This window comes from Lepeophtheirus salmonis, chromosome 5, assembly GCF_016086655.4.
Source record: "Lepeophtheirus salmonis chromosome 5, UVic_Lsal_1.4, whole genome shotgun sequence".
Classification (NCBI taxonomy): Eukaryota; Metazoa; Arthropoda; class Copepoda; order Siphonostomatoida; family Caligidae; genus Lepeophtheirus; species Lepeophtheirus salmonis.
This window is the reverse complement of record NC_052135.2, coordinates 49,281,865-49,309,133: the sequence shown is the minus strand read 5'-3', so window position 1 is coordinate 49,309,133 and position 27,269 is coordinate 49,281,865. Positions and strand designations below refer to the sequence as shown.

At 32.2% G+C, this 27,269-nt stretch overlaps 1 protein-coding gene and 2 long non-coding RNA genes across 7 annotated transcripts; 2 read left to right on the top strand and 1 right to left on the bottom strand.

Annotated features, from left to right (window-relative positions):
- Positions 1–1,148: 1,148 nt before the first annotated feature.
- LOC121118294 (uncharacterized) lies at positions 1,149–2,858 on the top strand. The gene is made up of 2 exons (XR_005864390.2): positions 1,149–1,293; positions 1,384–2,858. It is a non-coding gene; the product is annotated as an uncharacterized lncRNA (long non-coding RNA).
- Positions 2,859–3,290: 432 nt separating this feature from the next.
- Positions 3,291–4,932, top strand: LOC121118125 (uncharacterized). 2 transcript variants are annotated; one of them, XR_005864347.2, is made up of 3 exons: positions 3,291–3,627; positions 3,736–3,889; positions 3,943–4,932. It is a non-coding gene; the product is annotated as an uncharacterized lncRNA (long non-coding RNA). The 2 variants fall into 2 exon arrangements; XR_011780270.1 differs by having other exon boundaries at positions 3,301–3,627; positions 3,736–4,932.
- Positions 4,915–9,620, bottom strand: LOC121118123 (fibroblast growth factor receptor 1). 4 transcript variants are annotated; one of them, XM_040712668.2, is made up of 9 exons: positions 9,476–9,620; positions 7,850–8,242; positions 7,492–7,776; positions 7,202–7,422; positions 6,995–7,129; positions 6,303–6,866; positions 5,896–6,239; positions 5,580–5,826; positions 4,915–5,325 (listed from the first exon to the last, which is right to left on the bottom strand). In XM_040712668.2, exons 2-9 carry the CDS (start codon positions 8,186–8,188, stop codon positions 5,232–5,234), a joined length of 2,229 nt encoding a protein of 742 aa, XP_040568602.1. In that variant the 5' UTR covers positions 8,189–8,242; positions 9,476–9,620; the 3' UTR covers positions 4,915–5,231. The 4 variants fall into 4 exon arrangements, with proteins under 4 accessions (XP_040568602.1, XP_040568603.1, XP_040568604.1 ...); XM_040712669.2 differs by having other exon boundaries at positions 4,915–5,316; XM_040712670.2 differs by having other exon boundaries at positions 4,915–5,313.
- Between the last annotated feature and the right edge of the window lie 17,649 nt (positions 9,621–27,269).

Below are 27,269 nucleotides of genomic sequence, written 5' to 3'. Positions count from 1 at the left end.
TATAACATTATCAGTGATATTCATTTCAATTTGTACAAGAGAAAATTTAACAGGCAGTTAAATTTAAGAAAGTCGTATGTTATATTTTTAAATGGACGTTACATAGAAGAGTTTTTTGACAATTTGTACATAAGTCTTTGAAATCAATGGCACAGTCCTTATAAATGAAAGCATGCTAAGCTTGAATGGCATTCTTTTAAATTGATATACATAGTTGCTTTCGAAGAGGCTCTTTGATATTTCCATTTCTGAGTGGAGAGAGATTTCGAAGATTTAGAAATCTGTGAATAGCAGAAGGCTGCAAATAACTTTTTTGAAGTTTGTTCTCCTGGCTATATATAGGTATGTTAAAAGGGCTACAAGCCCCTCCTATTTAGTCTCATTAGGAGAGGAGAAGAGCCATATAAGAATATTTCTAGGGATCCAATAAGATAGGAGAAAAAGTTGCTTCAAATAAAGTTAATAATCGCCTTCAAACCTACATTTTTTGGAATCCTTAAACATACCTACCTATATCATTTCGAAAATACTAGATACATATAGGCTATATGTATCTAGTATTTCGAAATTATCTTCGTTTGTAAATAATATCAGAAACGAAGTCACCATACTGAAAGTGGAGTGAACAAACTTTTGAATATTCAGAAGATGCTTTGTCTAGGAATAACTCATAGCCAGGAGCTTGGAGTATTCGTCCTCAGAGAAAGAATGGGATGATAGAGATATTCGTTGATTCAGTTTCATAACTAGAAGAAAAAATAGGAAGAATTTTTTTTTTTGGGATGATGAGAAACAAACTTGACAGAGATTATAATGAAGAAGAAGTACCAAAACTTTCAATCTCCTCACAAGATCCACTCAAAGGAAATTCATACTGTAATTATATGAGCAGCTAGGCGTTTTTTAATTATTTCAGCAATTTGTTTCTTTCATAGAGATATAAAGTATAGAATGACGAGGACAATTTACTGAAGCGTTCAAATGATGAACAATAAAGAAACATAAGGATTAAAACATTCATTTATTATGTCAACATAAGCTTTTCTGTTACAAACAATATTCTTAAAATCTTAATAAATTAATAATAAAATAACCTTCTAATTTTTACAAAAGGAGTTTGGTATTAGGTAAGTTTGTCATAGTGGAACTTGATACATTCTTATTATTTTATTCGGAGAGTTCAATGCCTGCTTGCATTGCATTCAATTGTACTTTAAGAACGGCGGTTTTTTCTAGATCCCCAGAGCACAACCTTGAACTCAACCACAATAATGTGAAAATAAACTTTTTTCCGTAAGTATTTTCATAACATTAATATGTTTTGGCATCCTTATTAGTTAATTTAATATTACATATATATTATAAGTAACCATATACTTTCAGATTTCTTAAAAATCCAGTGCTTCTAAAGCAATGTATAGTAAACTACCGTCGCCAAGATTGGAAACCAACCAAATGGTCAAGAATCTGTTCTAAGCAAAAAAAAACGATATGTTGAATTTTTGATTGGAATTCAGAGTTTTATACACTTATATAATTATCTTATACATAGAAGCAAATTATCTCAAATATATTATAACATTACAAGTTCAGTCAAGATCACTTGGAACTTTTCTTCTGTGGAATTCGCTCTGCCAACGGGCATAATAATAATACTTTGGTCACAGTTTTCCTCCGCTTATAAAAGATTGATTATTCGACATGAGATTTAAGGAGGAACGAGAGGAAATTGCTTAAGTCAAGATAATATCACCTTTCTATCTTCCCAGGGAAACAAAGGAAGATGCCAGATAAATATAGATAGCAACCTTATGGAATTTATACGTAAACATGGTTTAATTGATAAAGGTCCCTTGCAGATCGACCATGACTACAGCAAAGTGCCTTACCCTAATTCTTGTATAGCAATTTCGGACTATAAAAGAGTGGTCATCACTTACATTGCCTGATTTGTAGTGAAAAAATTGGAAAATAAAATATTTTGTGAAAAATGCATTGAATCTTTGTGGTGTCTTGCAAACGAATTCAAGTCAATTATGCATTGATAAAACAAAAAGATTGAGGAGGATCGCATCAAACAGCACTAACCTATCCTTCTAAGGATGTAATTGAGGTTTGTCTAGAAACTGAAAAGATGTTTGAAAGACTTTTAAATTCTACAAAACGGGCTTTGCCGAGAGATTCCAGCCTGACTCTTAAAATTAGCATTGCAGTTTTTAAAAATATTGGCGTTCGTAAAAATTAGGTCTTTCAATGCCTTAGTGATCATATATTTTATTCATCTCCAGAATCGAATCATGTATTTTCCCTTATAAAAGCAATTTTTGATGTTATACAAGTATAAAAATGTATCACTTGGGAAAGCTAGAAACTGAGACTGTAGAAGGAATAAAGATTCGTAGTGTTCCTCACGAATCTTATACAGTTTAAGAATTAATAATTTGAAAAATATCAATAATATGTTGAAATACTTAATTTTATTAGTACATAATATTTTTTAGAATAAGTTATACTTAATTGATTAGATGTTTATTTATCTTAATTATTCTAAAACATTTTTTATTAAAATTAGTATGTACTACAACAAACGAGAATATTTTGAATTTATAAGAAAAAATCAATTATGAAAATGTTCTTCATTGTGTTGTTATAGGCTTCATGCGATTCAAGGCGAATTTAAATACCAGTCCTAGATATTCCTTTTAGAGATGAATTATGATACTCCTTCCTAAGAGTGAAAATTGAGGTTGATGAATTATTATATCATTAGTAATTAACTATTTCGCTTTTTACATATTTTATATTTATACATGCCATTTTGATAAGAGAATAATTTGAAGTAAGTTGAAGTATGTTAATTAGTGTTTCATTTCATTACTAGCTATATTTTTAAAAACATCACATCACATTGTTTCTGGAATTATTGTGTTCATTTGTTCTAGTGGAATGCATTACATGATATTGAATATTGATCCATTGTGCCTGAGAATTTCATGCCACTTAATAATTTATTGTGTTATTCTTATGATCGAATATATATTGAATAAAGAGGAACATTGAACAAGACAGAAGTCATGCAAGTAATGTTCCTACAATAGGGAACTTAAGTAATGTAATATAAGTAACTACTACTACTATTCCATCTTCTAGGCTCCAACTGTAGAGAGGTTTAAGTGTTTGAAAATAAGTGATCAGTCCCCCTTTTATTAGTCCCAGGTATATGTACATCAATATTGATAAGTGATAAGCAAACATATTTATGACGTATTTTCTGCTGATTATAACCGTAGGGAAATGTAGGGATTTTTAGTGGGAGCCGCACTGAGTAGGTGGGGAGCCCTGATTAGAAAACTGAAGATTTTGGAGGGGTTTTATTTACTATTTTGAGGCTTAATTTAAAATATTTGTAATGCCAATAGTTGTAATATATTTTTTATAATGGTAATATTGTCGTCAAATGTGCCGCGCGTTTATTGTAATAATAGATCGGCTACGGATATAAAGTCTCCAGGCTTCTCGGCCATGAAAATGTTTATCTTTCCAAAATAAATTAGTAGAAGGAAGTTGTGGATCCATGCCATCAAACCTGCTTATTAGAATCCAACCCAAGTCTCAAGAGTTTGTCAGGTACTATTTTATACCATGAGTATGTGATTTATTTAATTAATTGATTGTTTTAAAAGGATGCCACTGGGCTTTATATTCTAATTTTTATACATAAATTACTTGTTTTAGGCTTCGTTTGAGAATAATATTTCTGAGGAAGTCTCCAGAAAGACGGCAAGGTTTGGTGCATTATGCAATTACGGGGTGGGCCATTGAAATTTAAACACTTACTAATTCAATAATTAATGAAGGTTGAGTTATGGAAATTAATTCATATTTCGATGTATTAAAGCATAAACAATTAGTTACAAAATAAAACTAATTTTAGCTCTCTAGCTTACGTTCAAATCGAAAAATGACACTTGAACGTGATCGACAAATTTCCATTCACGCACTCCAAGTAGTTGGTTTTCTCCAGGACCACAGTATACGACATCAACAAGTCCAAGACGTTGGAGATGAATAAAAGCTCTGTCAAAAAGACCATACAGGACACAAAAGAGTTGAATAAATCAGCCCAAGCCAATCCCTTCAAGTCCTGAGGGCCCACGCAAGATGTCTCGGGTTCACACCAAACTGTCCTGAGAGTTATCAAAAAGTAGGTGGAAAGAGCTTGTGAGTGTGGAGAGGCCATTTTTGGCACAAACAATGAAAGAAACCCATCTCCTCCGTTGCAAGACTCTTTTTGAGTTATTTCTTGACACTTTTGCTCCCCCCCTCTTTAGCCCTGGTCCCAACAGTGCCCATCATTCAAACACCGAGGCCCAGAAGACCAGCATGGGGACGCCACGACAGAAGTCTATATTTGCAGTGGGTGCCAGGCATTCCGCTGCCGCCTTGAAGGCATCATTTTTTCTAAGGTTAGCTACATTAATGATTAAGACAGCTCAGACACACATCTATTTATAGTATTAATTTTGCTTAAATTATTTTGTTAATTAATAAATTATATCTTGTTGAAGTTTAAAATTCTAAGTGCTCAGTGCTTTTAATGGACCACCCAGTATTTTCATGATGTATAAAAAAGCTGTAGTTTAACTGAAACTAATTATTTGAGCCATGTATCTCAATTTATTTTTAAGTTATGTTTTATTATGTATTTATTACGTTTCGTTTTACCTTGACCTCTTAAAATTTTTATTGTGACCATGTATTATCTTCATAAAAAGTTTTATCAACATCGATCCATAACTTTTGCCGTAATCCTGGTGACGAACCAACAAGCAGAGGCAAAAACATACTTCTTTGGCGAAGGTAATAATTAATGTAATATTATATGATTAATTAATAAGAAATATATCCTAGCAATTGTTTTTCATAAATAAATAAGTGAGTTTCATTCTATTTGCGTTTATACATAGTTACATAGGTACAATATAATTATTATTTTTAAAACATACTAATATTTATATAATAGACTGTGAATAACAAAAAAATATTGGGAAAGGTATGTACGATTATAATTGCGTACGCATCAACGTTACTCTTGGAGAGTAGCGTGACTTGTTTCATCATTAACAAAAATACTTCATGTAGTAGTATCATCATAAAAAATTATATCATATTTATCTTCTTTGTACTAAAAGAAAAAATAAAGTTCTTTTTGAGCCGACAAACCCGTTGTTTCACTTAGAGGGTTCTTCATCCGGATGCTCCTCATTTGAGGAAGAGGCTGCCGAGGAAGATATTGACGAGATTGAACTACAGCTGCTGATATGACTATTCAATGAATTAACCGATTAGAACCCCTTTACAATAAATCCTCAAATTATTTATAATATTCATAATATAAAACCTCATCATTTGTTTCCTTTCATAATTTAAATGCAAATTTAATCAAATATCTAATTATTTAAGCGTAATGATATAATTAATAAAATAAAACTCTGTCTTATATTGAAGAAAGAAAGCTAAAGAGGATCGCTGTCTGTTAGGTCAAAATCGGTTAATATAATCTTGAGTGTAGATCTTACTCGTTTAAAAGTTTTCCATAGACATTATTACTATAGCCAGTTTTGAATGGATGTATCCGATTTTGAGTATACAGTTCAATATCACAGTATCCTGAAACATATGACGGAGGTCGACTACTAGTCTTTATATCACATGTGAGAATAGAAGGAATGCAATTTGCATAGCGTTCACCACCCATAAGAATAGGTGTAGTGACATCATCTCCATTTTCAGAAGATAAGGTCAAGTATCGATAATCAAGCGTGCCTGAAAAACCCCAAAGAGATTTATATAATTAATTTTACATAGCGAAATTAATTACGCAATTTTAACTACCTGCGAGTAAACTATCGGTGAGAGTAATCAGGTTTTCCCAATTGGGTCGTTCTTCTGGGTGATATTTCCAGCAATATTTCATCAGGTCATAAAAAATCTGCGGACAATCGGATGGCTTAGATAAGCGGTAGCCTTCATCAAGCTTTTTGAATAAAGTGATATGATCGAAAATTTCCCTATAAGGTTGTTCTCCGTAGTTGGCAATTTCCCACAAAAGTATGCCATAAGACCATACATCTGATTGCGTTGAATAAAAGTTTTGAAAGAATGCCTCTGGGGCCATCCATTTAATGGGTAATTTACCACCGCTTCTCTTACGATAATATTCCTTTCCGTTAACATCTCTATATAAAAAAAAACACTAGAGTTAGTTATGTAAGAATGTATATAGAATATTTTATACGAACCTTGCCATGCCGAAGTCTGCAATTTTGATGACGTTCTTATCTGCCAAAAGGATATTTCTGGCGGCTAGATCTCGATGAACACACTTCCTTTTCGACAAAAAGTTCATTCCTTTGGAAATCTGATTAGAAAAAGAGTACATTTCCTCAGAGCTAAGCAATAACCTCTCATTTTTTCGCTTTTGAAGATGAGTTTTAAGACATCCATGCAGGGCATATTCCACCACAGCCCAAAGAGGATGTGATCCGTTAGGCTTAGTACAAACCCCAACCAGTGAAAGAACATTTTCATGCGAGCCAACCTTTTTCATAATTTCAACTTCTTTAACTAAATCTATAACGTCAGAGTCGGTATGACCTTCTTTCAGCATCTTAACAGCTACTTCATGGCAAGTTCCACTCTTAGGATTATTCATATTCGCTTTAAATACTTTCCCAAAGTTTCCCTCCCCTAATATACCTCCTAGGGTGAGTTGCTCAATTGGTAATTCCCATGCTTCATCGACATCAAACTCATACTCGCTCGTAAAGGGAACACCAGTCGTTGAATCTACTTTGGGTTGAGACCTAGTATGAAAAATAACATTGTATTTATAGGATTTGAAGACGATTTTCTATCACCATTCAGTACAAAGATCAATATTGACAAAGTATTCATTAATTTACAATCATCCCCCCCCCAACTCCTTTGTTACCTTATCTTTTTTAGCGTCACATCAGGTGCGATTGAGTTCTCAGGGGAAGTAGTGTTGATATGGTTAACTTTGATTTGTTTAGTATATCCAAAAACAGATATCGTGTTCTTTTTCTTACGTCTCGCAGATTCAGCTCTATGTAAAGGATAAAAATATATATTAGTTAATACTAATAAATTAGTCAACCTTCCGTAATAATAATATTACCTCCAAAAAAGAGCACAAGTAACAATCAAAATGAATGTGAAAAGAATTGATGCTGAAATTATAATTTTCCACATAAAACGAACATGCTTAAGATGAAGGACCTCTGGAAGCTCTTCCACAACTGTTATCATGCCTGTACTAACATCAAACCCATATTTATCGGTTGCTATACAAGAATAGGGTCCAGTATCATTGAACTGAAGATTCGTTAGATGTAATTTCTAACATTTTTTAAAATAAAAATGTTACCATTTTAGGTTAAGATTTAAAAGTATAATGTAAATATTTACCCTGGCAGTTGTAGTATTCGGATTACTCAACAAAAAATCACAGAAAGTGTCTGCAAGCGTGCAGTTTTGGAGAAGCCGTAGATTAGCGGACCCATCTTGCTGGTTCTTATATGAACCATTAATATAAAGATGCTTGACCCATGCCATAGTCATTGAGCTCAGTATATTATCATATTCTACATCACATGAGAGAGTCAGATTCGACCCTAACAGAACGGTATGATTCCCTGGTAAACTATCCTTTACGATAGGTCGATGTGCAACTACGCGATGAACGACTTTGACCTATAATGAATAAAAAGTACGGAAATTAATTGATTTTAAAACGACGCATATTAAGTTTGAACAATTAACATACCACATAATGATGAATAAGGACATTTTGCCCATCAGAAACTATACACGTGTAGTTCCCACTATCATCCACCTTACTGTCCCGAATAACAAGCTTCCCTTTTCGTATACGGATATGAGAATATTTTGGCAATGGATCCCCGTTTTTAATCCAATCAGTCCTTTCAGATAAATTTTTTCGGTGAATTATTCGGCAGTCCATTTCAATACGTCTTGAGGATGGTACTGCCAGGGGTTCATGGGTATTATTTCCACGATATTCAAGCTTCCATCGAAGAAGTCCTGATTCTCCAAATGTGGGATGTAAGAGAAACACGAGTATACACGAAATCACTACTAGCATTATTTTAAATAACAATATGAATATATCCTTTTTTTTAATTGACGCCTCACATCACTGAAATGATATTAATGTAATAAATATAAATTTTCGCGGGTATTCTCAATGAGTCTTTCTTATCAAGGAAAATAAAAACATTGATTAAATAAAACAATAGTTAAGATTTCAAGCTAACAAGGATTTGAATCTTTTTTCAACAAATAACGATATAATACCTACTTTTTAAAACTAATCATTTCTAAGGGCACACGAAAGACACAACTTTTCAGCAGTGAAAGATAAGTTATTGTAACCTTAATATTTCATTCGGCCTCTTCATTTTAAAAAAGTTAAAAAAAAGACTGAATGACAAATACCTTTAAGAAAAATGCGTCCCTCACGTATAAAATCCTTACAAATGATATAAAACGAATCTAATACGGAATGTCTCCCAAAGTTATTAGAGGCCTCTCGCTCTTCTATGAAGCTTAATTCACAACAAAGTTATGATATTCAATTAAATATTCAATTTAAAAAAGAGTCTTCCTACCATTATGTTTCAATTAGACAAACTATAATTTACTGCAACTTACTTATCGAAAAGTTATTTAAATATGAATAAATTCAATACGCTAGTATATTTTGGACATATTTTTAATTTGTACGTTAGCTCTGGATCCCCACTTAATTCGGGAAAATCAATCTTATCTTAACAATATTTTGTTACTATATCAAGAAATGGATTATTTACACAAATACAATAGTTGGGAATAAAACAGGAATTTTAGAATCACAAAAATATAATAGTTCTACTATCGAGAGGTGAAAGATAAACATATCGACAATGTTAGGTATGTTCCACCCTATTAAGACTTGAGTTAGACCCATAAAAATCTAAAATAATCAATACATATATCGCTTAAACGAGTTCTTAGTCTAGAGAAGAATAACTCAATTGCCGAAACAGCTCCTTCTAATACCATGGATGTGGTGGGAGAATGGATCCAAAATAAGCTTTTAAATATACCAATATTTGCTTCATGTTAAATGTGAGTTTTAATATTATAAGTAAATGAAAATAATTCATTTTCAGTATTTGTAACGAGATTTCTGCAGGAAAAATAACTTCTAAGAATTTTCCATTATAGTAAACAAACAAAGGGATCCCAGATTTTCAGGATCCAAGGAGGCCATCTTTAATTAATTGAGGATAAATGAATTACATACGTAGAGAATAATAATAATGACACTTATCACTTAGTATCAGAGGATAATTGGGAAATCAATTAACAACTCCTAATTAATAATTACCTTCATTATATCAATTACACGCACACAAATCCAGAATTAATTATATTATTTAACTTTAAAGAGTTTTAGACTGATTCACTGTTTTGTTTGACTCACTACTGCTACGTCTGCGCTCCCTTTTGAGAATTGCTCTCTTGGGAAAATCAATGTTTTGAGTTGTTAACAGGTTAAGAAGCGGGAAGATACGAGTATTATTGTTATTAATTAATACAAAGAATAAGTGTAGAATGTGTGGGAAAGATTATAATTATTTGCATGAATACTGAGTTACTACTCCAGGGAACACTGAAATGAATGCATTCCCTCTGGACCCAGAATACTCTGTCTTTAAGAATCTTGATTCGAATTTTAAAATTAATGGAAGGATTTCTTCCAAGATTTGTTTTTGGAGAGAGTGCATAATCTCTTTTTATTATACGTATTAAAATTAATGTATCAAATATTATCAGTAATAGAGTACTCATTGATTAGTGAAAATGAGTTGACGTAACACGTCTCAATAGGGTTCATGTAAATTGTATTATAATTGAAGGCGGCTCATAATTAATATTTTTACTACATAAAATGGACAAATTTCTAATAAGTCTTGATCCAACTTACATCAAATGGCTTTAAGAATAAATAAAAATTAGCACTTGTGTTAAATACTACTTGATGCTAATGATCAACGGTCATATTATAAATAAATCAAAGTAATAGGTAGCAAAATTTCCTACATTTGGCTAGACTTGTACAATTTTTTTATGGGGGGAGTGATTTGAGACAAGAAAAGCAGGATAATTGGAGAAAAAAATTTTATTCCTTACATTGTAATAGTTTTGTCTTGTCTACACTAAGGAAATAAGATTATACAGGGTTGATCTTATCTAGTAGTACATATTTTATTATTTTTCATGAGTAAAATTTAGAAAACTTTTATTTTACAAAATCATCTGATAAAATAATGCTCGGTACAAATTTTATTCAATATGTGCGCCCTCATCTCTAATAATTAATACAATACGATACCTAGATTTCTTGCATACCTTGACTATGTAGTCAGACTCGAGCTTGGTCCAATCCTTCTTGATGGAAGTTTCTAGAGAATGGACCCTCCTGTGAGGAGTACCACATTCTCATCCAGACACACTGAGATATAGTAGTACAAAATGTTCGTGTCTGGAAAGGAGGGCGGCCACATGTTGAGATCCAAAAGTTCGGAAAGTTGTCTCCCAGGAAGGCCTTGGTTTTAGTGGTACAATGACAAAGAGCTCCGAAACATAGTTGTCCCAGAACTTTTCTCTGGCCCAAGGTAGTTCTTTCTTATCCAGATGCTCGATATAAGTATCTGTATTGAGCCACTCCTTCCTCTCCACAAAAATGGGAGGGTAGAATTCGCTGATGCTGCCCACAACGCCCAAGACCATGGTTCAGCCTAGATTTTTGTTCTGAAGATTGCTGGATATTCGGTTGTGATGTAGCGGATGTCTGCTTATTCACAATAGCATCAAAGTTGAACATTTTTTCTTCAGAAAACAGCAAAACTTTGCCTGAATTTTTGTTGGGCTTGAGAAAATTTAGAAACGGTCTCAGTTTACTCTGTTAAGAGATAAGATGTCTAGTTGTCCTCCTCCGTGATTTTGCAACAATGAAAATAATAAAATGCGGACCATTAGACAAGATCACCCCTGTACCTACATATTACTATTCTGATATAAGAAAAATAAAAATAGGCATATTTTTGATTGAAAGTAAAGTTTAAGTTCAATTATTTGTCGGTCCCATTTTGACATCCAAATACATAGATATAATTAACTATTTTCCTTAATATTAATGGAAATAGGGCTTGATTATTATAAAAACTTGGTTGCATAGGCCCCCAAAATGACTGACATAAAACTTGGGATAAAGGTTTTTTTTAAGAATAAGTTCATATTATTTTATATAATTTTTTCCTTACGTCATAGATTGCAATATTAAATCGAAAGTGACGCCATGTTGGAGGCATCGTAATTATTTATATATATATATAAATATAGTGGTGGTATTAGGATCGGTCCTTGAGACCAGTCATTGGAACTTTTCCGAAGAATGTCGAGGGTTTATTAAGCCAAATAAATTTATTCATTATGAGGCAATATAAAACGAAAATAATATATTTTTACTAAGCTCAATAATTTTTAATATTATTTAACATAATGATTAAAAAAGGGAGAACCCAATCAATGACGTCATGAAGTATCGATTTTACCTTCTTCGAGGACCAACAAGTGGGACTGGAGTGGACTGCGCTCATAAATAATGTCGGACACATCACTATTAGTGATCCGCATAAAATAATAATAAAACTTTCAGTTGGCATATTGCGAAACACATTAACTCACGTCGATACCATGATTGTATTTGTAATACGCAACTTTTCACCGAAAAGGAACATAGAAAAGGGCCCAAAATCAGTTTGAAGTAGTTTGCCAAATCTTCCCAACTATTGAACTATTATACAATAATTGTTAGGAGTTGTTTATTGTTTAACAGTATCTATTTCTAATTCAACCAATTAACGTTCAGAACACCGTTTATTGAGAAGCAGAAATATCGACAGCTGAAAACAAAGTATATACTGTAATTTTTATTTGTTAGTGAGATAAAGGGGTGCTCTAAGCCAGTGGTTCCATAACTTTTTGGAGTTTTGTCCTTAAAATATGTGATTAGACAATGTGCGATACCTTCACCTCTCATTGAGAGATGAATTTAAAATTTGGAGTTCTTTTTATGCAAATAGATGACTTTAAGGGCATATAACCCCTATAAAGTTAAACCCAGAGGCAAATAATAAAAGTTTTTGACTATATTGAAAAGTATAAAAAAAAAAATACAACCAAGAAATCATCTAATATATTTTAAAAATAAAATCTGCAATATTTGTATTATTTGGAATCTATTCTATCATTTCAATTATCTTTTTTGCGGTAAATATAGTCAAAATGGAGACTTACAAACAAATATAATTGCAAACTCGGGATGTGCAAATAGGTTTATAAACAAATCGAGATCCGAATATGACGGATTTGCACTGTGCATTAAGCAAAGCCGGCCCATTCTCGGTTTAATTTTGGGAACAGCAACTCGAAGATATCCTCCACATTAAGCCACTATCAGTATTTATTTGTAATATAAGTTAATTCGGAAAAGGTCTTCTCACATAAATAAGTGAGCCGTCTGGTATACGTAAATCTAAAGCTTCTCATTCATCAAGTAAATTCAGAATTCGTCAAGTGTTTTAGAATCAAAATCTGTTTTTAGTATTTGTTTACATGAAAGTTTGATCCGCTCATCTTCCACATCGGACGATAGATGATTAGCTGTAAGGGTCGTAGCCATTTATGCTTTTGTGGAGCACTATCTTCTGGGAAATACTTTTTAAAATGATAGAGAAGAGACGTATAAAAAATATATACATTTAAGTTTTGATGCAACGATTTAAATTATATTATTTTTTAATCATCTTGCGACCCCCACTTAGGAATCACTTTTCTAGCCTAAGAAAAACTTTTAAAATGATGACGTAACATGCATACGAAGGGAAGCATCAAAGCTGGAGGCATTTGGAGGGGGTGGATTTGTACTGCAAGTCATTTACCGGAAATGGGGTTTTACAAGTTGGGAGATATATCTACCTACTAATTATATTTTTCAAAAATTCAAAAACGCTACAAGGTCAAAATAATATTTGTATAATTCCAGCTACATAATATCAACTAATATGGAAGAATCTAGAACAGTCTATAGGTTTTGTTCAACCCCCCTCTCTCTCTTACGTACGTATCTACTTATCAAGCAAACGAGAAAAGAATGTAATCTTGACAATTAATAAGTAGAGTTGAAGAAAATATTACTATCCGAAATGTTAAAAGAAACTGAAAAGTAAGATTGTAACTCTGACCAGTGGCGTCGCTAGTCTCTTTTTTTAGGGGGTGGGAGCTTACCCCCATTTTTTTAAAAACATATATGTTGCAGTTAAAGTAAGAAATCCGTTAATATGCAAAATAACTAGTTAATGTGCATAACTGAACTAGATGGTAAATGTGCATCATAACTAGGTAACGTGACTAATAACTGAACAAGACCGTTAATGTACATAAAAACTACAAGAATGACTGAACAAGACCGTTAATGTGCATAATAACTGAATAACCCTTTATGACCCAATGTGCCAAATTTGGTATATTTGGAAAATTACTTATAAGTTAAATTACTGTAGATTAATCTGTTAGAAACTTATCATACCGGTTTACAACAGCACTGATAATATGTATTCCTCAAAAACACGCAGGGTATTTCAGTTACATCTAAAAATTAATAGGTGTGCATGTATTTTGATTGCTCCTCATCCACTCTAACAATTTTGTGTGCTATGAATCCATGAATTATGTACTAATGTAATCATTATTTTAAGTATTATCGACTAATAAATACTTAATATGACATTTTGCATTTGTATGTCCAATGTGACATATTTGACCATACAATTCTGTGTGCCTGATGTACCAAGTTTGGGACACATCAATTCAATAGAAGTTTATTTTAAAATATTTTATTTTTATGCTAAATATGTGTTAGTTATACAGAATATACTTCATATATGCGAGAAAAATTTAAAAATCTAATTCAAATATAATTTGGGTCATAAAGGGTTCATGTGAAAAATCATAAATGTCACATTATCTTCCGTAACCCCTTCCAGAGACACAATTTGATGCTCGGCTGATGGGATATGTATCATATCTACAGGCTTGACGAAGAGTCAGCACCCTTCGTCAATTCATGTATTACAATTAGAAACACCATCCACTGTAACCCTGGTGGATATCCCAGCCCACGGATTGTGTTACATGCCAAAAGGACTAAAAACGGATTCAAACCCACTGCTAGCTCATGTAATATAATCAGAGACGCTATTCTGTAACTTTGGATGTTATAACAGTCCACGGGTTTTGTTGTGTGGCAATGCTACGAAAAAACGGGTCCAACCCCACCGCCAATTTATCTAATATTATCAAGGACGACATCCACTGTAACCCCGGCTCACGGGTTGTGTTGCGTACCAACACGACTAAAAATCAGGTTATAACCCACCGCCAACTCATTTAATATCATCAGAGACACTATACACTGTAACTCCCGTTGTTAAATCAAATTTAATCAAATTTGTTGCGTGCCAAGGTAACTAACAAACGGTTTCAAACCCACTGCCAATTCATGTAATATCATCAGAGACGCTATATACTATAGCCCCGGTTGATATCCTATCCCACAGTATTTGTTGGATGACAACGCTACTAAAAAACTGCTTCTAACATACCGCCAACTCATGTAATATCATCAACAACACCATCCACTGTAACCCCGGTTGATATACCGGCCCATGGGTTGTGTTGCGTGCTGACTCGACTAACAAACGGGTTGTAACCCACCACCATCTCATGTATTATTATCAGAGACGCAAGCATAGACAGGTTTGATATCCCGATCCACGGGTCTTTTTTCGTACCAACTAGACAAAAACATGGGTTGTAACGTTTCTTCGTCGTGTTGGGACGTAACAAAACCCGTGGGATATGATATCAACCGAGGATATAGTCGATAGCACTTCTGATGATATTACATGAGTTGGCTTGGGATCCAACACGTTTGTTAGTCGTGCTGGCACGTAAGACATATAATTGTGGGCATTTGAACTTTATAATGTGCTACAGATTAAGTATATTGCAGTAATTTGTATCAAAGTAGTCAAAAATTAGACCATTGATATGCCAATCATGCATGGAATATTCAATCATTGCATTATCATCATGACAAGTACTGAAAATCTTTCGTTTAAATTATTTATCCCATTTTTTAGTTGCATCTAGTACAACTAACTTGTAAAAGTTGGAGCTTATATAAAATTACATATATTTGTACACAACAAAATGTAATAAACCCTTTTATATAAGTAATTGTATTACATTATTGATAATTTTTGGGGCCCCCAAATGACGTAGGCTAGCAATCCCCTGACTCTTTAATTTGAAAATATATATTGAGACAAAAGCAGCTTAGCAGTTAATTTAAAGAGATAAAAAACAACTGTTACTTATAGCTTGTAGTTAACCAAAATATTCAAACTGTAGTATTGATAATTAGGTATGTTAACAACATAGAGGACGCTTTAAAAATTTTACGTTGGATCCTCACAGTATGTTACATTCCATTATACAAGGGTCGTTAGAAAAGTACGTGGAAAGTCTGAGAGATGGCACAACTGCTACGTATCGAGGTTATGTGTTGTTAGTAGCATTTCACCAACTTTTAGACAGATCGGTCCATTTCTGTTCATTTGACATTCGTTTAAATCAATGAATCGGCCGGAAAAATTATGTCTTTTGTATTTGCAAGAAATAATCTTCATCGACTATCTAGAAAAAGGTCAAAAACTATTACAAGTGGATATTATACATCGTTATTGGACCGTTTGACAACCGAGCCGTAAGAAAATCGCCCACGATTGGCCTACAAAAAAGTCATTTTCCATCACAACAATGCATCCGCTCACACTGCAGCAGTTGTGGTTGCAAAATTAATCGAAGTAGGGTTCCAACTCAAGATGCCCACAGCACTAGCAATCTAATGTACCTTCACTCTTTATGGATTTTATCAATGATTTCTAGAGTAGTAACCTCAATAGGGCGTCCAAAACGTTCAATGTCACTTTTGCTAATATTGCCCATCCGAAAATTTTGAAACCACTTATGAACTGTTTTAATTGAAGGTGCAGACTCTCCATAATGCCCATCAAGCTTCTTTTTTGTCTCTTGAGGCGTTGTGCCTTTCATAAAGTAATGTTTAATCAAGACACGAAAAAAAAATTCTTCGTGTTTTTTTGAAAATAAAGACACTTCCTCGATTCAAACGAATGCCCAACAGAAAGAAATAGACCGATCTAGCTGAAAGTTGGTGTTCTTCCAAGAGATGCTCCTGACCAAACATAGCCTTGAAACGTACTATTAGTACCATCTCTTGGACTTTTTATGGACTTTTCAAACCTCCCTTGTATTTTTATTTATGGAACTCTTCATTTTTTATTGAAGTATAGGATGATTTCTTACGATATCTGGAGTGATTGATGTATAAATAACTATTTTCCAATATTTTGATCAACTAACTTTCCGCTTCTAAAAATTTCCTTGCTTTAGCTTAGCGTAGTTTGTAGCTTTATGTAATTTATCTATATGAATTATGGGTTAGTTATTATGACATTTTATTAGATTAGCTGCAAGATAATAATTCATTACAGTTATTCTTAACTTTTTTAATTCAATTATCCATTTTGATAATCTCAATTCCCCGTTCTTCAATTCTTGAATATTCTCAATAATATTTTGTAGTGACTGAAATTATATATTTGTAACAACCAAGTACCAAATTATTCAAAACGAATTACTATTATCAGTTCTTCTTATAATACTAGAAACTGGTTTATAGATTATAACGATTCTACTAACTTGACATAAATTTAATATAGTAAGTTATGAATTTATTTAAACTTGAGTTCTTTGATTTAAGCTATCTTGTCTTGCCTTACATTTAAGTACAGTTGGTGCAACCGGGCCTTAGAGTACTAAATACTATAGTTTAATTCCAAACAGTTTTTTGAAACATATTTTTCTAAAAACCATTTTTTTCTCTAACATTATTTTTCTCTTTTTACCCCAATTGCTATCACACCTTAATGTTCATGTAATTTCGGCATTATTGATGTCGGCCATTTTCGGGGATGTTCATATTTAGATTTTGAAAAAAAAGAACACTTAGTACAGGTTATAGGGGGGGGAGGGTAAATATTTTGATATGAGTAAAATTTAAGGTTAAATTATGATTTTCAGATTTTTTTTTGATAAATAAAAAAACTGATCTTGATCTTTCTTTATTTAAATTGACTGTTAATGTATATTTGTACAGAAAATTCCTATAGTATATTAAATTACGGAAACCAACTTTCCCTTTTTGCAAGAATATGTGCTCTTTTTTTTTTTTTTTTATTCACCGTTCATTTTTATATGTTAATACAAAAACCCAGAGATAATACGTATACATATATAGATTTAATGAGTTGGTTAATTTTTTTTTAAATTGCCTTTATACTCTTATGGTATTGCAAAGAGAGAGTTGAGAAGGTGTACTCTTTTTACTTACCTATAATTAGTGTTGTGCCAGTCCTTATTTATTTTAGGAATGATGATTGTGTGCAGTCATGTCCAGTTCAGTCTTGGTCCGGTCCAATCCTGCATATCAGTCCTAAAAACTTAAGAAGCTTGGTCTTTGATAACGACAATCAACTTTACTTTTTCTTCTTTTAATCAGTTCTAGTAAAGACAGTTCTTAAGGACCGTTCTCAAGGACTGATAGGACTGGTTCAAAGATTTTTGTTTACCGAATATATAAGGAACGTCACAACACTTCCTATAATCGACTCAACTAAAAAAATACCTGGAAATTTCCTTTCATTTATAAGAAAGTTCTCCGGACGTATTCAACAGTTTGTAAATAGAGGATATGTTCATGCAAAAGAGGACAATTAGTCTTTTTATAAATATTTAATTACACTAGTTAATGGCTTCTCCACTTTCAAAAACAGTGAGCAGAGTCTGATTTCATTGGGTATTGAGAGGTTGTGTATATTCATAATGTTAAAATGATCCGATGATTAAAGGAATTGAGGTAAATAGCAAATACTAAAATATTATGTTTTAATGATGAAATAACGAAACGTTTCTTAATTGTTTAATTAATTACAATCGTTTAGTCATAAATTATATTTAAATATGTTTCATTATTAAACTAATTTCTATCCCAGTTTTAATATAATATGTATATTTTTATTATTTATGTATTGATAGTCAGTATATCAAATAATGCAGATCACAGTTTATACTTCTAGTCTCCTATTCCTTTTTTATTTTCCTTCAATGATCTCTTCGTAGTGCGAGAATTCTAAATACTCATAACTATTATAAATTTATTGTAAAATTAGTTATTTCAAATACTAGTTCTACAAAAATACACTTTCTCTTTGTCATATTTTTTTTCAATATCAAAAGGCTTTTAGCATCTATTTAATTTCAATCAGTTAGTACAAAATGGAAACACGAACTGCTCAGCTACAAGAAATTTTATTAGAGTGTCCCAGTGAATAGCATGTATATTGAGATACTAAATTTGCAAGCCATCAAGAAGTATTTGTTATGTTATTTAGCAAATGTTAAATGCCTTAAAGTTGATAATTTCCCTTCGGTGAACTTAAAGTGAAATATGAATAAGTCAAATATGTTACGAATAGGAGTCAACGTTTCTATGATAAAACAAAAATACTGATAATTAACAAAAAAACATTATAGGAAAAGTATTATAGAAAAAAGAATATTGTTCAAGACATGAAACCAAAAAAAAACAAAACATTTACCTTTTCACTGAAAGATAAAATTTGTGAAGCTACTTTATTTAATCAAAATATGAGAAATGTGTCCCAGAATTTGCAATAAAAAGAAAAGAAAAAGAGATGAATCTTCTACTTTAACAGATTTCAATTCATCGGATACAGAAGTATGTTAAATAAATTTTTATATAATTTTTCATTTAGTTTCAATTATATATTTATATTTAGGAATATTAAGAAAGTATATTTTTTGAAATATTCATATCAATATTTTTTTTTTCTTCTAAATACATCATTTTCAGATAAAAACTCAGTTGAAGAGTTTTCTTCCTTGTACACTCAGTGCTAAGCCCTCAACTTTGTGCCAATGTCGAAAACATCGTCGAATAATTAAATTTGGAGCTACAGGTTTTTGGCTAGATGACATTCTTAAAAATCAACACGTTGTTAAGTCTCTCGTCAGGAATAATGTTTCAGTCACAGCCTTGACATACATAACGTCAGTAATGATCAAACCAAGCAACGCTTATGTAAAAAAGATTAACATAAGTGATGCTCAAGCCTACAAATATAGCATTGAAACAGTTACTAGTATTGCAAAACAAATTAGAAATTTCCTAGAAGCCCCCATCCATTATGGGATTGTACTGGGATGGAAACTCTTAAAAATCTTAATTGATTGGAAGAAAGATTATCTATATTTGTTTCAGGAATTGGAGGAGTAGAATTACTTAATTTTACTGTACTGCTGTATAAAATAATCGATCTATTCGAACAGAGAATTGCAAATCTTGGGATGCATTAAAAATTGAAGTATCAAAAAATCTGTAAGTTTCTTAATTCGGAAGATTTAAAAAAGTTTTGAAATGTTAAAGCTCGAAAAAACGATTTTAGGGAAAAATGGCAGCGGAAAAAATGGCGAGATAAAAAAAAGGAAAAGTGTCTAAATGGAAAAAATGGCAAGATTCTTTTAAATTGATATAATATATAATAAGAGATAAGAAAAATAAACAAATACGACAGTGGTTCCAATGGAAGGAGTGTTAATCACATAATTCTCCGTTAATAATTACAATATCATTAGACATGATGGACTATTCATATTGGACAAGATTCTCCATCCAAGGAAGGAGTAGACTCTTCTCTTTAAAGGCTTGGTTTGGTTTTCTTCTTCAGAGAAAGTTTCAATCTGCCATAATTCCCGTAGAAATTGAAATTCAAGCATCTCCTGTTGAGGATAAAGTATTTTGGATCCCTTCTTTTAAATGAATTCTTAGAGAGCATGGAAGTATTTATGTCTTTAATTAATGAAGATCGATCTAAGTATATGAAAAACACTTCAAAATTAAAAATGTGTCGCTTGATTTATCCAATTGTTTATGTGTATTATGTTTCAACATTAAAATAATAACTAATATATCATATTCATATTTATTTTATCACAAATAGATAGATATAAATTTTATGACTTATTTATTGATTTTTTCCCATGGAGTAAGATCTAAATTACTTGAAAGTTACGCATTTTTTAAACATTCATAAGCCGGAAATAACGATTGAAATTACTAATTTGATGATGTATATTTTATTCATAAAACGAACTTTTTAAGGGCATTTGAAAAAAATATTAGTGTATTTATGATCATCAGAAGTGGACTAATACCCACCATGACCAAAGAAATAAAAAAGAAATGCCAAACTTTTAAAATACAATATAGTTAAGAGAAATATAAGGCACCTGAAATCTTTGAGGGCCTGAAACCTTCCCATAGAGTTGGCTATAACTATACTTACCTAAATTAACCTCATTACATGAGTGTCGAATAATTTTTTTTAGAGCCGTTTCTGTCGTCATAAAATATTTATTTACATTTATTCAATAAATAAATTATTTGATGGAATTAAACATTGACAAAGGAATTTCCATTAATATTTGTTTTACAAGTTAATGAAGTTGGAGCTATATTCTCATTCTAAATTAAAATGAATGAATATATAGAGTTATAATATTCATTTTCTTTGATAAATATCACTGAAGACCATTATTATTTATTACAAACGTAGTTACATATTCAAATGTCATAGTATCATACTAGAAAAATAAACTTAAAAATTCGTTGAAAGAGCCCATAAGTCACTTTTTATGGTTTTCATACTTGGCTTGATACATTGGAAGTATGAATTCACAGTCCTAGATAAACAACTTCGAGAATTCGATTGCTTTAGATAACTACGTAATGCAGCCTATTTCGTTCTCTTTGGGAAAGAAAGAAGTTTAATGAAGAGACTAAGACCATCGTTCTATTGCAATTTCAGATTGCTACAACTGTACTGAGCTTTACAGTTTTCTTCACACTCTCCAACGACTCAATCTTTGACTACCTGCCCGAATCCTCTAAGTGGGCTGTCGCTCCACAGCTAACCAGCTCTTCTTCTGAAATATCCTGGATCATAACGAAGTGGAAATCGCTGCTCTTATTTGATTCTTAGCATCCATTTTTGAAAGTCTGAAGTATTTTTTAATTCGCTAAAAATCAAACCAAAGGTGGAGACTTTGACACATTTCTTTATTTTCTAGACTTGCAACCAGACATGATCACACAATAAAAAACTCAAATCTTGACTTGGATTCAAAAGTTAAGACTCACGACTCGACTTGAACTCGAAATTCATTTCAATTATTTGACTAGATATATCTTCTGGTACTCTTAAAAAGTATCTTTTAATTTCTCTGGACTCGATAAAAATATTCATTCTCTTGGATTGGTGAGCAAAGACTGAAGACTCGACTCGGACTTGCAGTATAAGGACTTTTGCCAACCATTGTCAGACATAGATCTTTATTTGATTTCTATCCACTCTTTGATTTTTTCTCAAATAGATCTTCATATTTAATTTTCTATCCATTCTTTGATTTTGTAAGCCAATCAAATAATAAGGGAGAGTAAAAATTAGCCAATCAGGTGATAGGGGAAAGAAACATTCCTTTCCCTATTGTATCTCTGCCCTATTACCTTAAATGACACACCTATTTTAATTCAACCAACCATTTCGATTATTATAAGGTATTTCAAATATGTATGGTTGTCACAAATCGTACGGCACACTTGAGCTTGCAATAAATTGATTTTAATTGCAATTATAAAGAGTTGACAAATTCAAATATACGAGCAAAAAATTGAGCGCTGCTCATTTTGAATTGATAGCACGATCCCACTCACAAAATTAGTAACTGAGCGGGCCCGGGCTAAGGATTACTTGAGTGGACTTAAAGATATCTTCTACCTCAGGACAGGAAAGAAAAATTGTAGTAGTTGTATACTAACAAATAAATCACTCCTCACATGAAGACACTTTTTGCTGAAATTTTTAAAGGTAAGCTAAGTTTTTTCAACATATTATAGTGTCTAAGATCTTACTGAACATAATTGTGTAGCTTGATATAATAAAATAAAGATTTAAAGGGGTCCAATAATTTTTGAAAAGATGCTCTAAATATATCATTGTTATATTTCAACATTTTTTTACACATTTTAGATAGATGCTAAATCATTTTATGGTGCTAGGCCACACACTTTTCTTGCCATTTTACCAGAAATCTTAAAGACTTTGATGTTGATCTAAGTGATGTTGTTGACTGTATAGACGATCCTGATTATCCTCCCACACAAGTAGAAGAGACTTGGTACACTTCTTTTGAATCTATGGATGATTAAAAGGTTGCCTCCACAAGGGCATCTCCTAAACCACCACCCCATAAGAAGAAAAGAGGAGAACATTTCCTCAAAACTGTTTTCTTGGCAGAGATAGTTGACACCCCTGAACCTAGTTCAGCCCTAGGCCAAACAAATGGCAGGAGAATCTAAAAAAAGTAAGAGGATTTGAGGCTTCCCAGGTTCCTAATCCAAGTTTTGAAGCCCCTGATTCTGTAAAAAAAAACCATTCCAGTTCTTCTAAACCCTCTTCAATGACAAGATGCTTGAACATATTGCTCTCTGTACCAATCTGTACTCTGCCCAAAGGAGTTAGGAGATCCAATCAAGACTAGCCCTGAAGATATTGAAGATTAGGCAATACTATTGTTCATGGGTGTTTTCACCTTCCCGGCCATAGATGACTACTGGTACCACAAGTCATATTTCAATGTAATAGATTATGTTATGCCGAGGAAAAGATTCCAGCTGTTCCGCCAGGTTATTCATTTTAGTGATAATCGGCAGTGGGGTGACAATCCAGAGATATTCAGCACAAAGTCTACACTCTTTTTGAAATGCTTGGATAGCAGTGCCTCCTGATACCATCCACTTACAAGCACAGTGTGGATTGGAATATGGTGGCATAAAAAGTCACAAGGGCTGGTACTTCGAGTCAGTATATTACCAACAAGCCAGACAAGAGGGGCTTTAAGTTGTTCTAATAGGTTTATGACCTTACTTATAATCTACTGCTGAATCAAGGAGCATCTACATTCTTTAATGTTGCCTTAAGTGAGCAGGAGCAGGCTCTACTTCTAGGGGAGGTAAACCTGTGATAAGCTTATTCAAAACAAAAACACTGCCACGGCTTTCAGTTGTTTTCAGTGATAACTACTTCACAAGTTTCAACTTGGTCTATAAACTGCATGCACCACTGGATGTCAGAAATGATATGCCCCAATACCCTCTTAACCGCAACCATATGTGTGGTATGATAACTGTGGGCATTTGCCACTTCACAGTGACAAGCGGGGATGGCACAACCTCTATCCAAAGGGTGTTTCCAGATGGAAGTGTCAAAAGTGTTTGAATACAAAGCAGCAATGTTTTGTAATATACCACAAGAGATGAAGTGGATCTCGTAGCACAAAAAAAATTGTGAGGTTGCACCAACTGATGGTTGAGCAAGTCTAGCAAGTTTATTTATGCAATAGTTTGAACTTTATTAGAGTTTTTCTATTTGCAAATGTATTTTCAAAAATAGGCTATTATAATTTATTACAATTTTGAAAGTATATTTTAATTTTAAGGTTTTGTACGTCAGTCATGTTCACAGATATTCGTATGATATAAATATATTTCATTTTAGTTTTATGCATAAAAATCTATGCACGTTCTAAAAAATACAGTTAAACTGAAGCTACATCTCAACCGTTTGGTAGAGGCTTATAAAAAAAACACGGTTTTCCAATGCTTTTTTATTAGTGATGACGTAAAATAATTAAATAAAATATTGACAGTTTACTATAAGGGCACAAAATAAACCGTTATTTAAAAAAAAGGAAATATATGCAAAAATTGTACTAAGAAAGGATTTTGTTTTTTGTGAATACGGGTCATATTCTACGGGGGAAAATCATTTGAGATTATAGTTGGAGAAATAAGATATCAGGCGATTTTTTGAAAAAAAAACAAAATAAAAAAAACTTTAAATTTTTATTATAAAGTATTGGATAAATTGAAACTTATTGACTACTAGTGGTAGTATCCACCATTACCCGGAGTTTTTAGACCTAAACAAACACAAATTTTGCTTTAATAAGATAGATGATAACTCCCCAACAAATTCGTGGTGTTACCCTCCGTTTTTCATGAGCTCACTCACATGTAGCTATTCACACAACAATAATTAGTGATGATGTGTCGTTCGCGAAGGTAACGGCTCTTTGAGCCTGCTCAATATATTTTTTTAAGGATTTATTTTCTAAAAAAAAAGGTCATTCGAGAAAGTTTGGGAGCCGAACAAGCTGGTTCTCTAAAAAGAGCCGGAAATTTCCATCACTAATACATTTTCTCGACAAAAATAGTAAAATAATAAATAACAGATTGAGAAAAAAAAAGAAGAAGAAAGTGATTTGATGAGCCAGGGAGTACTTTAGCTCGTTGTTAAACCTTCTCTAAAGTAACATTCATTTGTTTAAATTTTATCTAAATTACTTTCCCCTTTCTTTGACTCATCAGATCCTTCCTCCCTCCAGTCATGTTTTTTCCTACATAAACTATAACAACTCTAAGCTGATTCCACTAAAGGTTATAATCTTGCAGAGTTTTTTACAACTCCATTAATATGTGTTTTCCAGTTGTTGTTCCATGCATGCTGGAAACGGGTGCCAACTCTTTTGCTATCTGAAAATTGACGCCCCAAATGAAAACGAGAAGTTGTGAAGTACTCAAACGATCAGTAGGCTCATCCAACCCCAGAGAATACAATAAAAAGTTCATAGTTTTTCGCGTATTTGTAGTACTATGTTCTCCCCAAGTTCTTCGTTTCTCCGTACAACTGAACTTGCCAAAAGAATGAAACTTCCAATCAAATCGGCTCTCTTAGGACACAAATCATTTGCAGCTTCCATTTGGTGATCAAAGGTGAATGTATGAACTAAAACTTTTTGTTATACGTCATATAAAAAAATGATTTTCTCAAAAAAATATGTGTCTTATCATATAATGAATATCTTATTGTATTAAGAAAATGGTCATGGGAATTTCCAAGGGCGCAAAGAGCAATTAATGCTTGTGTGTGCACCATTTGATAAAGAATGTAGGGCTTCTATAACTTGATAGTAAAAAGGAAGAAGAAAATAAAAACAATTATCCCCTTTTTGCAAAGAAAATACTACTATTTCACTTTGCCAAATAATGGCAAAGTGCGTTTTTTTCATCATTTTGTTGTAATGTCTTTTGTACATTCACTGGTACATCTATTGATTATTCTTTGTTTGACCCATATAAATTAGACAAAACCTTAATGTTTCACATTTTAAAAAAATGTTTGTATGCGTGATCTTTTGGTTTATTAGTTGAACAAGTATTTTCCAATATGGTGCAATGAGGCTTCTACATTGCCAGTTGCTCCACCAAAAAAAAAACCTATATTCTATAAAAAATACAAAAACTTGGAAGAAAATGTCGATGGACTGTCTAAAAGGGGACTAAACAAAGAAAATGATCAAAAAGATTGAGAATATCTTTGACATTTCTTCATGCCAATATTATAACAGAGATATGAGTCGTTGCTCTAAAAAGATCCCCGTGAAAGATTGGCAAAATATTGAGCAGAAAAATTGGACTAGGATACTTGGTCCCATTGACAAAATTGCAAGCAAAATGATCATTGAGTAAAATAAGCTGAGAGAGACAGAGAAAAGAAAGAAAAATCAAAGTCTTCTGAAGAAAAAGTTCACCGACAGTGATATTTCACTTCCATGTTTTCAATATTTATCAACAGAAGAGAATGATGATCAAGAAGAAAAAAAACCATTACGATTTCAACAATTAAAAAATAAATAAACTCAACTACCCAAATCTTGCAATTTTGACTGACAGAGTTAAGCTGTCTAATACAGCAGTGGCAACAATTTACAACTCTATTAGAAAACATGAAATTGCTCCTTCCTTCAGATACCCTTGTTTGGCAAAAAGTTACAAAAGAGTGGCATAGAATAAGGAAACTTAATTAAGAACTCTCAAAAAGAGAATCGCATAAATTAAGATGGATTGTTTCAATTCAAGGATTGACAAGACAAAAGTGGTTAAACCTCTTGATAAAAATGAAAAGAAAAAAAGTCAGCCATCACCTTCTTTATTCCTCCTATATTACAATTATGGTCCATAAGTACCTAATGGAAGCAGAAGATAGGCTTTTGCAACTTAAAAACTTTTCTTCTCATTTTCAGTCCATAGAAAGAACTGTAAAACTTGTTTGAGAGGCTTCTGAAAATGTTTAGGGCCACAATTAGAGATATGATTATATTTTATTAACACTAAAATCGAGAAACTACCAAAAAAAAATTTGGCTCAAGAAATAGGACAATTAATTTTGTAGAACGAAATAAATTAATAAAACATTATTTCGTAATTATAGACTTTTATCTTGGAATAAGGATATTTATTAGAAAAAATATCTTTATAGAGGTATGTGTGATTGTATTATATTTGAAAGACAGTAGTTTTTAAATTAAGATGCTGAGAAATAGAATTTCCTTTCAAAAAAGGTTTTATTTTTTCTTCTTCCCTTTTACTATCAAAGGATAGAAGTTCTTCTTTATCAGACGGTGCGCGCGCAAGCTTTTATGTGAAAGTTGCTTGACAATTTTTTAATAAAAAGTCTATTGTGAAGACGAAATTTTAACGAGGATTAAACCTTTGCTTTCTCAATTTTCGTTTGGAAGATATCCTCTAATGTACACTGAATATATATTTCTTGAAATGTATTGAAAAGGACAAAAGTACTCTATAGTTATCTACAAGATAATACACATAAAATAAACTAAACCAATAGTAAATTTAAGGTGTATAGTAATCAATATCTTTCTAGTATTCCAAACATAATATTCAAATTTAAATTTTAACACAAAAAAAAAAA

Bases quoted from the DNA above. Each gene is read 5' to 3' on its own strand.
- LOC121118123 (XM_040712668.2), bottom strand. From the start codon at position 8,188: ATGCTAGTAGTGATTTCGTGTATACTCGTGTTTCTCTTACATCCCACA. The intron at 7,130-7,201 runs GTAATATTATTA...TCCTTTACATAG, and splicing joins ACTTGTGCTCTTTTTTGGAG to AGCTGAATCTGCGAGACGTA. The intron at 5,326-5,579 runs GTAAGATCTACA...TTCATTGAATAG, and splicing joins TATGGAAAACTTTTAAACGA to TCATATCAGCAGCTGTAGTT.